Here is a 17,087-nt window from a genome sequence, read left to right as displayed (position 1 = left end):
ATTCTGCGCTGTAGATTAACTCATTTCGTAGCTAAGTTAACCTTATACACGTAGTGTAAATGTTAGCTCTGGCAAGTTAATAAAGCTTTGCCGTTAACTCAGTAAATACTCCGATGCAGCACGTGGTGATGCCAGCTTTCTTTCTTAACCACAAATATTGGCCCATCTCCGGGTAATCGAATCGCGATGCGTGTGACGTCATTTTCATAAACTCTGCGTTGTCAGTGGTCAGAAATGGCTGTCAACTTCGGAGGATTACACAGCAAACAGATAACTTGCGTTAACAGGTTTTTGTTTAAAATGTGAAATAACTTTCCTTATATCCAAAGCCAAAATGATATTTCAAGGTCATGAGTTTTGAAACTGTATATCACGTAGTTCTGTTTTAAAGAGGAGAGATCTAATATACTGTAATGCAGTTTGCGTCATTAAAGAATACAAATGACAAACATAGCTACAACAACACTGTGTAGTCTTAGTGTATATTTATATAGAAATCTTGAAACCACACAAGATGTGGTGCTATGTAGCATTTATCACGATCTTAATTTGATGGGTTTATTTAATCTGTCTTCTAGGTTATGGGCTATTATTTCATTGTAAAATTCATCATGCTACATGAAAGAAATCGCCTTTTCTTTTGTCTCTTTACAGCAACAACGCCCTGACCTACCTCGATTATTGGTTAGTACAAGCAACCGTAGATTATTCTCTCTCTCTCTCTCCTCATGGCATGCTGGATACTTGTATGTCTGTTGCATGATTAAACTGATTTATTTTTAGCTGGTGGTGGTTATTACTTGGCAGCGATATGCATCAACGAAATGGCAAATTTTTATTAGTTACGGGCATTAAGTACACCTGAACACATTCCAGCCACACGATTTAAGTTGCATCATGTCAAATAGCTCTCTGGTATGAAGTCCTTTCATGCCTTCCCTAACCTAATGTGTTCTAATTGTATGAATTCGATGTTATAATTATGTCGTAAACATTTTACTGTATTTCACTCGACCTTCACAACGAAAAACAGGAAGGTGTATATGTTAGAAACGTAAAAAGTACTAACAGATTACGTTTTAAAGGAAAATTAAGCCCTGGTATCCCTGTAGAATATTTCTTCTTTCAATTTAATAAGCCCTGAATATGTTTGGATGATCTCAACGCGGTTAAAATGGAACATTTAGTGTTTACATGCAGATAATGTGGTTGTGCCAACCATCATATCTATGTTGTTATTAATTCAATAACCATAAGTGGTGTGAAATTGCTGTCGTTCTATATATAATACCAAGTTAAATATGTGTATTTGTGTATATGCACTAAGAACATGGTATGACTTATCCTATTTTTTAGACCCATCACGGTGAACGTAGGTTCAGTCGTTCAGAAAAATTAGTAATTACCAGAACTCGTTTCCTAGAAAAGTAAATATTTTATTTTAATTTGTCATGAGTCTCTAAGCATGATTGTTTCAACTGAAATGTGACTTCGGAACTGGAGTTGAAAGCCTGATTGTTCAAATACGATATATGCACAGTCTGAAATAACATTTCTTTTAAACAAATATATCTAAGAATGAATCTCGTTGTTATTCACTCCAGTGTTCAGCCTGCTGGGACCATTTCATCGTTTCAGGGGTCTTCCGAAAACTTCCTTTTCTTTTTGGTTGATATTTTAAGATTTAGAAATGCTTCCATAAAATAAATGTTCCTGCAATTTTGCTACTAGTTTTCCCAGTAGGAATAGTTTTCTGCCCTCTGTGTGTTTTATTTTATTCAAATTCAGTCCTTCTATATTTTCAGCTTTTTTATGACGAAGAAATAAGTCAGGAAATTGTTTTCATGTAGACACAGCACGTGCCTGTGTGTGGACGTGCCACAGCCCAGATGTTCACATGTATGGTACGATTATAATCATGACTGGAAGACTGCAAATACTTCTTCCTAATTCCTTGTTTTTCTTGTTCTTTGTAATGTGTGTAGATTTGTCCTTTCTATGCATAATCGCCCAAGTTTCTGTGAAGCATCATTTAAGTTGCTGTGTTGTTTTCTTCTTATCCAAGTAATTTTGTAATATCACCAGCGAATGTCTAAATTATATTCATGTCATTGAGCTCGTTTAACTAAGCTGCTTCCAGTCTCTGTATCGGACCGGTATTTAGTTGATTGTTAGGGGATTATTAATATTTCGGTAAACTGGCATTTCGCTCAGTTTTGCATTAAATTAATTACTGAAGCAATCAACATAGTAGACATTCTATAGCACTGGTAGAGTGATCAAACAGCTCGTATTTTTTATTTTATTTTGTTATCAGTTAATACAGTACAACTTTTTATTGCCTGCCTTCGTAGAGATTTCACATGGGGCCTCATAAAGCGATTTCTTTGCATGCGTCTTGCTTTATTGTGTGTGCGTGTTTTCTGTCTCAGTTTTTCTATGTTGCAAGCTGTTAACCTCTTTGTGTGTCTTAGTATGGATGACTGATTTTTCTATTTCCTTCCGTCATTTTATATGCAGTATTAGTAATGCGGTGACATTATTCTTGTGCTCAGGCTCTGACGGTCCTTTCAAGTCGGGCCGACCAGAACGCATTCAGTTAAGCTTGGGTTTCCTCGGGTAACGGTACCGTAATCAAGCGGCCGTAATATGAAGGTGAATGACGTCACTAAAACGTTGCCATGGAAACCACGTTCCTTTGTTTCCATGGAAACGTTTTAGTGACGTCATTCACCGTCATATTACGGCCGCTTGATTACGGTACCGCTACCCGAGGAAACCCAAGCTTTACCTTCGCGGCTGCGCTATTTAGAAAACTCACTGTATTATACTTGTACTGCTACTACTGATACTGCCACCACCAACACCACCGCCACCGTCACCACTAATGTTACTACTGTTATTACCACGACTGACGGTTTCAGTTTTTTTAACAAATTTTTATTGTTGCCTGTGAATTGCACACCAACCAAATGCTCTGTGTGTATGTGTGTATGTGTAGTTGTGTTAATTCAGTTGCACAGTTTGATGTGTGTAGATATGATCTTCACGTGTACTATGTGTGTAGATGTGTTCAAGTAATGTTGTTCTGTTTCAGCAATTCATGGTCAGAAACTTCATCGGAAAAGCCGATTTCTATTGCTCCTTTTAACTTTCCTCAAATATAGCCCAGGGTTTAAGTTATTTTCATTTTCAGAATACATCTGACTCCACTTTAGTACGGCTTCTGTACATGTTGGGTTCCTTATCATATGGTTCCAGTGCAAAGTTGTATCTTTTTGGTGAATTTTTAATATACGTATACCAATATGAATTTGTAATAATTTGTTACTTAGGATATAGAGACACTATTGCAGGTATACCCATTATAGTTCTTTAAAAGTGTATTTCCGCAAAATTAGGCATTTTCCCATTGAAAATGTATAGGTAGATTTACTTGAGGTCTAAATTCGCTAACCCCGACGGTATGATGACAATTGAGAGAGAATTATCGTGAAATCTGATGGACAAGGCCCTCTCTTGTAGAAATAAAAGTAAAAGTAAAGATATCCCTATAACAGGCCGTGGAGGCCCATAGGGATGTGAGATGTTAAGGTTCCCAAATTTTCTAGACAGTCGCTTTATAGATGCCAATAAGGTTGTCAGCCTTACGCGCCGGCCACCCTTTCCCCCCAAGAATATTCCTAGTACTCATTTCTGTTAGAGGCTGAGTCGACCCCAGGGCCATAGTGCGGCTTGAAGGTTTAGATAAATTGTAAAAAAATCCACCTCATCGGGATTTGATCCCGCGACCTTCCGGCTGTTAGCATAGTGACTCAACCAACTACACTGCCGCGTGCCCACATATTATTATTAAACTTCTGATTCGGTTGGCAGGGTATCACTCCAGCGGGTTGGAGAAACAATGCTTTCATCGGAATGTAAGTGGATCATCTTCTGAAGGAATGTGGATCACCACGAAAGTTTAGAGATATGTTCTGAAATATTTCAGCACTGAGTGCATTCCCGTCAAATGCCTCCTGATTCTTGCACATTGCGTTTCGTATTTCACGAGTGACACTGTAACAGAGGGTTGTGGTTAAATTTTGGTTATGGTTCATTTCAGTCTTTCTTTTTTGCGTATTAGGCGTATTACATAATGCTGTTCATTAAGGGAAATCATTGGAAGAAAGTCATTGCTTGTTCAAGACAATCAAACTTCTGAACTTATGTATTAAATATACAGGGACAAATTTGGTAACTCTCAGTGACTGTAAGAAGTAACGAAATTGTGGCATTACTGTGAAACATGTCTTCACGAAAGAGTTGGACTAGCTGTTCTTCCTGAATAACTGGATGTAAATACGCCACGCCTGTAGTTTACACGGACAGTCCTGTTTACCGCACATTGTATTTGCTAGGTACGTGTCCGGTTTGTGTATTGCTTCGTACATTAATCACCTTGTGGTTAGCACAGTGTAACAGACTTCAGTGTGGACGGGAATCGTGTACAGTTAAACATATAACCCAGGTGGTTTCGTTTGGTCATGTAAGTGATTAGAAGGGTTAAGATGTGAAACCGAAAATCGAAATGCCCGACACGTGACGAGGAAGAACTTGTATGCATTAAGATGTCCTCAAACTGATATACGGAGTGAAACTTGTGTTGCAAAGAATGGTGATTCTTTGGTAATGAGAAGTTTATGACGAAGGTTGCAAATATTAGGGACAAAGCATTAGGGAAGGTAACAGGAGAATTTTTGTGTAAAATGTCTAGGTAATTAGGGAGAGCTATATGTAAGCTGTAGGTGTAGGACAGAGTACTGGAAGAGATAAATCTGGTTGAAAGATATTGCATTTTTTCTCTGAGCGGATTTGTCGAGTTCCGTGTACAGTTTTGGCAAGTAAGATTTAATGCAGATTCTTTTGAATAATATAGCCACAGGCGACGAGACATTTCGCGGTTATTTTTGTGTTTGTAGAGGGAAATGTAAAGGCTTGTTATATGTGTAAAAAACTGTATAGATGTTTAGGTTCATGATTTCGCCGTGCGTGAATTTATATATTACTACTTTTCAGTGAATGATATAGGGAGAATATTTACTTAAGTAGTACCTACAGCTTTTCCATTGTTACCGAATATCACCAGATGGTTGGCCCAGGCGTTGCTTGATTCTGCGTAGTGAAAGTCCTAATGCTTATGTACAAGATAAATTATATCAGAATTTTTTACGTAAGGGGCTTAACCTGGTAAGTAGAAGAAGGAGTCAATTACCACTCCCTCCTTGTTCGTCGGAATAACATGGTAGCAAATGTAGCGCGGTAGGATACGTCGCGATGTGGTAAAGTGATGCGAAGAATTCAGCTGTACACGTACAAGTCAACCCACACACGGGGATCATTCGCTACACCGGTTGAGCTATTCCGGCTGCATGGCCTATTTCGAGGTACTGAGTAAAGCCACGGGAACCTCAAAATTCCTGTTATGGCGACTGCACCGCGATAATCCTTGCGTCTGCATTTTGTTATCGGCAGTGTTCGGTTCGAATCGAACTAAATAAATTACCGAGAAGACCCTTAAATTTTGAAATGACCTCTCTATCATGTTCCGTTAAACACTGTAGCTCATTACGGATCAGTTGTTTCTGTGAGGCACAATGTAATCGTAAACATACTCCGTGGCTTGTAGTTCTCAAGCGAACTATACCGACCCAGCGACCGCCGCTTGTCGGCGGAGTTAGTGCCAACTTTAGCGGATAGAGGGTGCCGCGTGGTCAGCGCAACGGATCCCCACGGCCATTAATATAGTTTTTTAGACCGGAGCCGCTATTTCCTTGAAATAGTTCTACAGTTATCCTCACGAGGCTGAGTGGACACTGTTCCAGACCCACTACTTCTCAGAAAATCTGGCAGCGCCGGGAATCGAACCCAGACCTCTTGATCTGTAACCAGGAATTTTTTACCAGTAGACCACAGAGGCGGTCACAGTGTAATTATAATGTTACCAAAATTGGGGGGGGGAAGCTCTTTCAGTTCGGGGTTGCATTACTGCCTTTACTACACTACCGCCCTTAATTATTTCAGTCAGATTACCGGAACACTTCTGAAATGTGTTTGCGTCACACGACTCAGAGCAACACACTTATCACAGATGAATACGGTATTTTGGTTTGTAACGCTATGGAGTTCGGAGGGAGCCTGACGTCTCGGAAGAACATATTGCCTCCATCTTCAGGGTAGAAGAGTAAGCCACGCAAGAAATCAGAATTAGTAGGCTGTAGACTTGCCGCCATGTAGTCCTAAGAATCATCGGGGTCTGAACGTTACAAACTAGACCACCAGTCACCTCCATGAATACCTCAAATCACTTGTCATAGATCACCATCACTTTCATGCGATAAATAATATAAAGTTTAGACCGCGCCATAGCTCAAGCGCTTAGTCGCTGGCTTCCCACCGCGGCGGTCCGGGTTCGAGCCCGGGTCTGGTCAAGTGGGATTTGTGGTGGGAAAAGTAGCGTTGGGGCAGGTTTTCTCTGGGTACTTCTGTTTCCCCTGCCAATCTTCATTCCACCAAATTCTCCATAATCATAATCACCCGGGGCAGGTTCAATAGGCGAATCAGTGGCCGACGTGCCGAATGGACCCAGCTGGACTCCACCCCCACTATGCGAATTTTTATTTTAATATAAACCTTTAAGTCCACATTCAATTAGGAGAGAAATATTATACCGCATTCTTATTGTATTCCATATAAACACGATATAATTAATACGAATTTACAGTACATAGAAATGAAACCCACAGTAAAGCTCTTGCAGGTAGATATTTGTCGCGTGTGTTTCTTATTCAGGTTGGACTGAAACAAATGTTTGCATTATCAACATTGGTTTTCACCGTTGTTTTAGAATAAGCCACGGCGGACTGGAATTAAATGTGATACACCAGCATCAGGTTTGTGCTGATGATGTTAATTTATTGAAAGAAAGCATAGGTTCCGTGAAGAAAAGCAGAGTCTCTGTGAGACACTGCTGATCTGGAAGTGGAAACAGAGAACTAACTTGTAAAAATTCGGGACAAAATTGTAACATTTATATAACTAATAATAAATCCTTCGAATATATGTCAGATTTAAAGTATTTGGGAAAAATACCAACAGATAAGAATTTAATTCTTGAAGAAATTAAGAGCAAATTGCATTCCAGGAACTCTACTAGCTGGAAACCGTTTTATGTTGACAGGAATAAAATAAATATTACCATTAGTTATTTACACAGCAATATGCAACAAAATATGAGACCTGTATACGTAGTTAGTTAGTTAGTTAGTTATTGGAGAGGGTGGGTTTCCCCATGCACTTAGACGTGTCTTGGTCCATTGTGCTTCCGTCTATGATATTCTACCAGTTTCTATATCCTACCGGTACTGGTGCTTACCATCAGTTCCGCCCAGCCAGCGAGATCGGCCTCTACTAGCTGAGTGATATCTATAATGCTTCCCCCATCTACCAGAGGTATTAGAGACTGTTGTTGGGCGGGAAACGTCCGCAATTTTGCTCAGTGGCCTCCTTTGGAGACATGAGTTTCTTTTACGTGCCGTAAAGCTACGACACGGGACCCACAGCTTAAAGTCCCTCCCGGAGGACTTGTTCCCTGAATTTTTCCGCCCTTAAAAATTCGACGACCTCCGCCGGGTATTTGAACCCGCGTACTATGAGACCTATATATCTTATACGCATTTTCTAATTGGCAAAAGACCAGGAAATGTATTAATATTTGATCTAGTGTTGATGCCTCAGAGCAGTTGCACTGAAAATTGCAGTCACTAAGCAGACAACGCTTGGTCTGTCTTCATGCTTCATAGGATTAACCCTAAAATATACGGTAATTCTGTTGGACGGGCAACCTAGGGACCATCCTACACATTTTGGATTATGCATTGAAGCTTACACCTCACGTTATATGTATCTAAACAGGGTTAAAGTTATGCGATTTTTTTTGAGGGGCGAGGGGGTCTTCTGTAGTTTGTCGACCTGGAGTTAAGTTTGTAAGATTTCTGTTTTTATTTCTAGCAGCAAATGCATGCGCAGCAGTTGCCACACGCTGCCCATGCCCCTCCGATCCCTATGATGCCCCATCCGGGGCTACCCGGCCCACCATCTACTGCCGCCAGTCTGCTAGGATTGTCAGGAGCCCTAGGGCCGGGTGCACATCCGCTAAGCATGCTGGGAGCAAAACCGGATCTGCATCGAGATGACGTCAAATCGAACAGCGGTAAGTTCTCGTAATAGTGGTCACAGACCAAAGAAAGAGCGGGATTTGTTCCTGCATGATATTGTTGGGGTTTTATGTTAATTGTTTTTAATTAACCTAATATAAACTCAAATAACAAATTAAAATAAAACTTTACCAAAACCAAAGGAAAACACGTAACAAGGTATAACCTATTCTTGCGTGTAAACGGAGTCGCCTTTTTATTTATCGGTAAATATTACAGTGTTCGTAAAGCAGCCACCAATGCATTGCTTGGGGTTGGAGCTCGAACGCGGGAACATTTTCTTGTCCGGTGTTCGTATTTTTTTCATAATTTTGATTCGTAGTTTGTTCTTTTGAAAGAAGCGTCGTAATAAAATGCAATTCATTTGAATTCTTGTTCATTCTCTTGCAAACTTAACAGCCCAGAGGCTAATAACAAAGTAAGCCCAAAAAAAGAAGAAGAAGAAAAACAACACACACAAACAAAATACAAGGAGACAATAGAATAGTAGTAATAATGCTAAGTCGATTCTTTCTTTATTTACAAGCCGAGGTCAACAGCCCGTGGCCAATTGCAGACTCAGGACGAATACACACAGCAAGAGCAATGATAGAACATAGGAAGCACACAAAAATGATCAGTTAAGGGTTTTTACAATTAAACATGAGTTACTAAAAATATCCGTAGGTTTGCAAACAGAATCTTCCTCAGAAACACATGTCGCTGAAGGCCAGTGGTTGGAGAAGCAACTGACCAACTAACACATGTATATGAGCCCTTCTTGAGAAGCCGCCAGTTGTGCAGGAGCAAGTGAACAATAATTCAATTCTTATTTATTTGCATGCCAATTCAACAGCCCAGGCTATAATAATAATAATAATAATAATAACACAACTCCAAGTTATTAAGAAGCGAGAAAAGTGAAGTTCATACGTTTACAACAATAGTATTTTAATAACTGGAAGAATCGCGGCTGATACAAGAAGTGTGAAGTACTCGTGTAGTGATAACATTGATATAAAGTAGAGTAGTTTCTGTGCTTAATTAAACACTACGCCATGACTATGCGTGCCCGAGTGAAGGTGCAGAGCTCTATGCATTCTTAACCTGGGCACTCTAATTGGTTGACGTCACACCGTGATTGATTAATCCCCTTGGATAGGAGGCTTGGTCGGCCACAGAGCCAATTTGGAAGCTTTGGAAAAGAGAAAAATACAGTATTTATGCCGGTATCCAACACTAATAACAATGGGAACCGAGGTAGTTCTGTTCGTATAGCGACTAGACTACGGGCTGAATGACTGGGGAACCCGAGGTCGATTCCCGGCAGCGGCAAGAGGCTGTTGTCTGCCCCAAGACCTCGTATCCAATAGGTACTGGGGTCTTTTTCCCTGGGAGTAAAGTGGCCGGGACGCGAAACTGATCGTTAGCCTCCGTCTAGTGCCGAATGCATGGAGCTACAGCTGAATTCTTGTACATGTTTGCGTGTCGTGGTAATTCACTAAGCACTGGGCAGCTTTGCCTTTCTCTTATCTTATTCTTCCTTAATGCAGTGCCCAGGATGTCAGTGCAGTGCAGTGCAGTGGAGGTAGTACACGGGAGTATAAGTTGGGTGCGCAACAATATGGTGGCATATTTGCTCCGTGCAAGAACTGTGTAGCCAGAGAAACACCTGGTACTAAGTAATACGTGCACGACAATGGAAGAGCGTAATTTTTGTGGGGGTCCGCACCGCCACCGTTGCTACACAACGGCGCGGTAAACATGCCGCGTCAACAATGGAGACCGTGTTTTCTGCGTCGTCCGTGCCGACGAGTTATCTTGAAGATAACTGGCTGTGCAGTGCAGTTGAGGGTTCAGTTGTGGATTGTTAACCAGCGGGCAACGGAAGCTGAAGAATCGCTATCGCTGAGATTCGTTGCCAAGGAACGGCTAGTGAACACACTCCAGAGGAATAGCCATCGCGGAGAGCCTTTACCGAGCAAACTGAGAAGACTTGAGTGTGGATTGATTTGTAGTGTGGAAATCAGTAATAGTGTTATAATTATTTGTATTTGCGACCTGTAAGTGGTCAGTAAATTTGTTCACCAATCCAAATCCCGTCTGTAGTCACTAATACACGTGACAGTATGTTGCTTATTTTCCACTGTCTGGTATATAATTTGATTCAAGATTTGTCCTCTTAAATAAGCATATTTACTAATACAATAATTGAAATAATGAGAATAACTACAACATTAATTCGAGTCACTTCTTTATTAATTAAAGTGCTAATTCAGCAGCCTATGTCCAGTTACAGAGTTAGCATGAGTAAAAAGCAAACAAACAACAAACTAAACAAAAAAGTTAATAAAACTGCAGCCCTATAGCCCAATAATGTCATTTGGATTAAAAAGTAATTTGCTGAAAATATCAACGAATTTGCAAACGGTATTAGCGGCCAGAACACATCTAGCAGAGGGGAAATTACTGCAGGAAGCACTAAACACTGTAAAAAATTTCCATGTGTCCCGAACAGGGACACAAATGTCGAGTGTTTTAGGAGGCGAGAGACGAAATTAGAGCAATATGATACGAAAAATGAAACAACCTAGTTGTGGCACCTGCTGTGTAAAATTTGAAGATGTGAATAGCATAATCGGCCTACATTAGCAATAGAATATTGTGGCAAAGGTAAAGGTAAAGCTAGTCCTGTAACAGGCCGTGGAGGCCCACAGGGTTGTGAGACGTCGAGGCTCCCACATTTTCTAGACAATCCGCTCACAACGGTGAGGTCAGCCTTACATGCCGGCTGCATTTTATCCTTAGGAAGATTCCTGGTACTCATTTATGTTAGAGGGCAAACGGCTGTACTATGTAATAATAATAATAATAATAAATTCAGTTCTTATTTATTTGCGTACGAACGTAACACCCCAGAGGGCAGTTACAAAGTGAACGCAGAAAGAAAAAAATACATGCAAAGTACAAAATGAGTACCATTTATATAATAATAGTGATTACATTAGGGTTACTACGCGATAGCGTAGTTGGTTGAGACACTATGCTACAAGCCAGAAGGTTGCGGGTTCAAGTCCCGATGGAGTCGTCGGATTTCCTTCAATTTACCTAATCCTTCCAGCCGCATTATGGCCCTGGGGTCGACTCAGCCACTAACAGAAATGAGTAATAATAATAATAAATTCAGTTCTTATTTATTTGCGTACGAACGTAACACCCCAGAGGCCAGTTACAAAGTGAACGCAGAAAGAAAAAAATACATGCAAACAAAGTACAAAATGAGTACCATTTATATAATAATAGTGAGTACATTAGGGTTACTACGCGGTAGCATAGTTGAGACACTATGCTACAAGCCAGAAGGTTGCGGGTTCAAGTCCCGATGGAGTCGTCGGATTTCCTTCAATTTACCTAATCCTTCCAGCCGCATTATGGCCCTGGGGTCGACTCAGCCACTAACAGAAATGAGTAATAATAATAATAAATTCAGTTCTTATTTATTTGCGTACGAACGTAACACCCCAGAGGCCAGTTACAAAGTGAACGCAGAAAGAAAAAAATACATGCAAACAAAGTACAAAATGAGTACCATTTATATAATAATAGTGAGTACATTAGGGTTACTACGCGGTAGCATAGTTGAGACACTATGCTACAAGCCAGAAGGTTGCGGGTTCAAGTCCCGATGGAGTCGTCGGATTTCCTTCAATTTACCTAATCCTTCCAGCCGCATTATGGCCCTGGGGTCGACTCAGCCACTAACAGAAATGAGTAATAATAATAATAAATTCAGTTCTTATTTATTTGCGTACGAACGTAACACCCCAGAGGCCAGTTACAAAGTGAACGCAGAAAGAAAAAAATACATGCAAACAAAGTACAAAATGAGTACCATTTATATAATAATAGTGAGTACATTAGGGTTACTACGCGGTAGCATAGTTGAGACACTATGCTACAAGCCAGAAGGTTGCGGGTTCAAGTCCCGATGGAGTCGTCGGATTTCCTTCAATTTACCTAATCCTTCCAGCCGCATTATGGCCCTGGGGTCGACTCAGCCACTAACAGAAATGAGTACCAGGAATATTCTTGGAATGTTCTTAGGGGTAAAGGGCGGCCGGCACGTAGGGCTGACAACCTTGCCGCCATCTATGAGCCAGTTGTCTAGAAAATGTGGGAACCTCAACATCTCACAACCCTATGGGCCTCCACGGCCTGTTACAAGGATACCTTTACTTACTTTAGTAGTTTAAAGATTGGAAGGATCACGGATGGCATTGGTGCCGTTACAGAAGGAGTTTACTTGAAATCTGTCAGTATGACTGGACTGCTACTTTGCACTTATTGCGAAAGATCCTTTTAAATTTATTATAAGAAGCCTCGTGATTTCTCAGCCATCTGCAGTGGCATTTGGATAGCAGTTCTTAACCCTGCGGTAATATTTGCAAACGGACCTTATTTTGTGGATACACCTCGTAATTCACTGAAGCCTCCCGTATTGATGCTTTACGATTCAGACCGTACAAGAGCCAGTGCAAGAACTTCTATCCGAGTGCCACTGAAAATGGCCGACAAGTCGTCCAAAGGCGTCTGATCATGCGTTTAAACGGCTGTGTTCTCCTGAGCGCAGTTGGTCACTTAGGAGAGAAACCCTACATACGACGACTGTGAATTCAGTCAGAATTATTGAATTGTGTTGTGCCCATGATAGAGAGACTGGAATCCATATGCACGAGTAAGTTTCGTGAGTTGGTCTAAAACGCCGCAGGGCGTGAGATAAAGAACATGGAATTTATGACATTCATATAAATACCAATCCATTGAATGAAACAGAATGTCGCGGTAGAGTGTCTGGTCGTCCTACTTTGTAGTCTGAAGGTCCTGCGTTCACACCCGGAGACCGGCAACGCTGACAGGTGTTTAGTGGGGTTTCAGTCCCTGCAGGCAAATACCTCAAACTGGGCCACTGCCGCTGTAATCTTCGTCCTTTTATTAAGTTCATTATTCGCTAATCATCACGAATAGCCGGAGATACAGACAGCATCGATAAATGAAATGAAAATGAATAAATCGATTTGTGTTTCACATTCTCTTCATGCGCACGTGAGATACAAGGAATGAGTTACGATTTTTTTTCCGTGTTGAATTAAGGATATATGATAAATAAATTGTTTACGTCCTTCTTTAAAAGTGGAAACTGAGTGGTTAGTTTGTAAAGCATAGCGATTATTTCGTTTTGAATTAGAGGAAATAGTGTTGCTAAGAGTTGCCTTTGTGGTGTGCTGCATAAGTTCTTCTGGTGCTTGAAGTCCAAAATGGCGCTCAACTTGAAATGCCCGTCTCCGATTGTCTAGAACAGCTATTATAACATGCTATGAAACCATGGCACTGCCATGCCTGATGTATGATAGTGAAACGCGGGCTCCTCAAAGCAGCGTAGATGCGGCTGATGCTGTGTGGGGCACAACTAGGAATGAGGAACTGGACAGACAAGAACACGAAAGAAAGAGAAACTGATTGGAGCATCCAGGGAGGATGTCATCAGGAAGAGCTGCCACTCAACTTCCTACCAACCGATAGAAAGACGTGGAACAGGAAGGCCAAGAAGAAAATGACTTGATGTTTCAGGACGGAATGGGCTAACAAGCTCAACCCTTATAGATGATGATTATAGAAGCTGGATAACCTGGATGAAGATATTATCATGACTCAACAGCTTGGGGCAGCGGCCTTGGACTTCTCGGGGGTGCCATCTTGTTGGTTCCTTCCCCCGCAACACTCGCCAAACTATGGCTTGCTAACAGTTGTATTTTAGCCTCCTGTTGCACTGATTCACGCCCATGATGTGTATGTATTGACCGTCTTCTAGTGCACACAATCTCACTTGTCACTTCACTACATGTTTCGGCTGATATAATACTGACTGATATAATACGCGAGTTCGAAATACGACGTATAAGATGATAAATCGTAACAAAAATTTTAATATATAAATTTTATTATAGTACATGAAAAATATACATTTTAAATCGTTTTATAAACGACATATGATGGCGTGCAGTGCAATAGTTTAACGTAAATAACACACCTGAGGATGGCACAGTGATGCCGAAACATGTATTGAAGTGACAGGTGAGACTGTGTGCACTAGAAGACGGTCAATACATACACATCATGGTTGCCAACAGTGTTAGTCCTCTAGGGTCGAAAAAATGCACATTTCAGAAAATCACCGTTCCTTGAGTAGATTTCACGAGGAACGTAACATGGTGTATATAGCAAGGTAAGGCTGTCCTTGTGCTTATTTAAACATTATGCCATGAAGACATGGGAGTGGAGGTATAGCCCTCCCATTCTTGACCTCGGCACTAGATTGAGGTTAGTGGTCAGCCTTACCTCCAAGGAAAACAGCCGCTAGTATCCATTGCATAGGAAGCAGGGTGGGCCCCAGAGCCCGTCTGGACTCTGAAATTTCTTGCCCCTGCCGGGAATAGAACACCGTCTTCGATCCCGGAGTCCGTCGCCATTTCGAATGAACTATCCCGGCTCTTACATGGTGAAGATATAATCTTAAATAAAACCATCAAGACACCAATAGTTACATCTTTTAATCATCACATTCACAAATTAATCAGTAACCGGATAATACGTTGCCGAGTATCGCAGCTTTCACATCAGCATAGTGCAACGGACTGTCCTATACATCCGCGCGGAGGGAGTCTGGTAACAGCAGCTCTGTCGCTGAGTGGAGTGCGGAGGGCGCTCTTCAGAAAGGCCACCCCGTCTCTTGTGTGTGTATGCGCAGGACTCCGTCTCTCACCCCTTTCGTCCTCCAGCCATCCACTTGAACAACCCAAGCTGAGTCAAGAGCGCCTTCAAGACCTCTCAGCGGCTGTCCTCTCTCTACGTTCCCTCAATCTCCTCTTTCACGGTATCACAGAGCGGTGTCCAGGCTTACTGTTTTTGCCCCGACCGCAACTGTCTGGGCTTACCAGTTCGACGGGCCTGTAGCCTAATTATTTAGATCAGGTTCACATGAGTCCGCCATTAGTCCACGACGGCACATCCTACTTCTGGTATATACACTTCAATATTTTCCTCCCGTCTACGTCTAGGTCTTCCTGTAGGTCTCTTCCCTGCAGGTTTTCCTATCGATAACCTGTATGTGCTCCTTCCTGTTGCGTGCTGCAAACCCCGCCCATCTCATTCCCCTTGACTTGATCATTCTGATATTACTTCGTGAACAGTACGAATTATGAAACTGGTCAATATGCAGTTTTTTCCAGCCTTTTGTTATTTCATTCCTCTTAGGTCCAGATATTCTCCTCAGCGCACTGTTCTCAAACATCCTCTCGTAATATGACATACCAAGTTTCACATACATACAAAAGAAGTAAAATTGCCACTGTGCTTAACTAATTAAGACCTACGTCATGAAGGTGTATGGGGAAGTGGATGTATAGGTCCACATATTGTTCACCTCTGCACTAGTTAGAGGTGAGTGGTCAGTTTGACGACTTTGCCGCTTTACCCTCGGGGAAGGAACCCCAGGTTGGGTAGTCCCCAGAACCGGTATGAACAGCATGGAGAGAAGAAAGGGTTTGACCCTATCGGGACTCAGATTCCGCTTTCTCGTCCTGTCCGTAGCCAGTCGCTAAACTGACCGGCTGCGCTGGCCCGGCTCCCCATGTGTACAAAACAACATGGAAAGTTTATTTTATAAGCGGTATTTATAAAGTATTGTTTTCTTTTGCGCGCGCTGTATGGAAGGACCGTTGTTTTGACCGTAAAAATGCATTGCAAGAGGCATGCATGCCGATCACAGTGGCCGCGCGGTCTAAGGCATGAACCGTCTTCGCCCGCTCGAACACTAGGGTCGTGGGTTCAAGTCCCACTAGAGGTATGGATGCCTCTGTTCGTTTGTTCTGTGTTTGTGTTGTTTTGTATGGAGATAGCGGCCTTGCGCAGGGCTGATCCCCCGTCCAAAGAGTCCTAACGACTGTGTATAGGATTAAGAAACTGACAAGCTTCCAATGTCCAAAAGGCGTGAAAGCGAGAGGGGGGGGAGAGGCTTGCGTGTTGTGTGGAATACCTGAAGTATGATCACAGGGAAGAACAGGCGAAATGACAGGACACTGCAGATGTGATAAAGCGCGGTAGAGTGTAAAACTTGGAATGGGGCGAAGTCTCTCTGACTTAACAGACCGGAGAGTTATCGGTGCTGCCACTTGTGAAAGTGCGACACCCGTCACGTTGTTTGCTAATGAATCAAAATGAACACCCGGTATGTAGTGTAAGCATAGGTCGCTGACGCGAACTTATTCCGGAATTGGGAGACGATGTCGTCGGCTCCAAGATGGTTGCCTTGTATTGTGCTTACATTGCTCGTGGGGTGGAAAGCGGATGGGGGGGTGGAGGACAAAGAGGCATAAGTGCACACTGGCCGAACACATGGACAGCCGTGCTCACAAGACTTGACTCCCGAAGACAGACCTCTGGCTCTACAGAAAAGCAGCCCGAATGCCCCGAACATGATCGCCTTGAGATGAATTCAGCTGGTGCATATCGGATAACTTAACTCCAAAGTGTAGATTCTCTAAGAAACTGCTACTCTTGTTAGATTAATTTGTGCCAGTAAAGGTAAGTTGTCCCTGTGTTTAACTAATTAAGCGCTGTGCCATGGAGGCGTATGAGGAGCGGATGTATAGATCCACATTTCTTGACCTCGGCACTAGTTGGAGGTGAGTGGTCAGTATCACGGCCCGGTCGCTTTACCCATCGGAAAGAGCCCCCGGTACCCATTGGATAGGAGGTTGGGTGGACCTCAGAGCCGGTCTGGGCCACGTGGATAAG

General features: G+C 42.1%; 1 protein-coding gene across 1 annotated transcript in view; it reads left to right on the top strand.

Moving 5' to 3' along the window:
* The window catches only part of LOC111865575 (transducin-like enhancer protein 4), a 399,537-nt gene that overhangs the window by 306,795 nt on the left and 75,655 nt on the right, over positions 1-17,087 (top strand). Inside the window, exons 7-8 of the mRNA XM_023853727.2 lie at positions 655-684; positions 8,050-8,251. Of these exons, the coding sequence (XP_023709495.1) occupies positions 655-684; positions 8,050-8,251 (232 nt within the window). The remainder of the gene's footprint in view (positions 1-654; positions 685-8,049; positions 8,252-17,087) is intronic.

The sequence above is a fragment of the Cryptotermes secundus genome, unplaced genomic scaffold, assembly GCF_002891405.2.
Source record: "Cryptotermes secundus unplaced genomic scaffold, Csec_1.0 scaffold1019, whole genome shotgun sequence".
NCBI classification, from domain to species: Eukaryota; Metazoa; Arthropoda; class Insecta; order Blattodea; family Kalotermitidae; genus Cryptotermes; species Cryptotermes secundus.
Note: the sequence above shows the minus strand (reverse complement) of the source record. Positions and strands in the feature narration are given on the sequence as shown.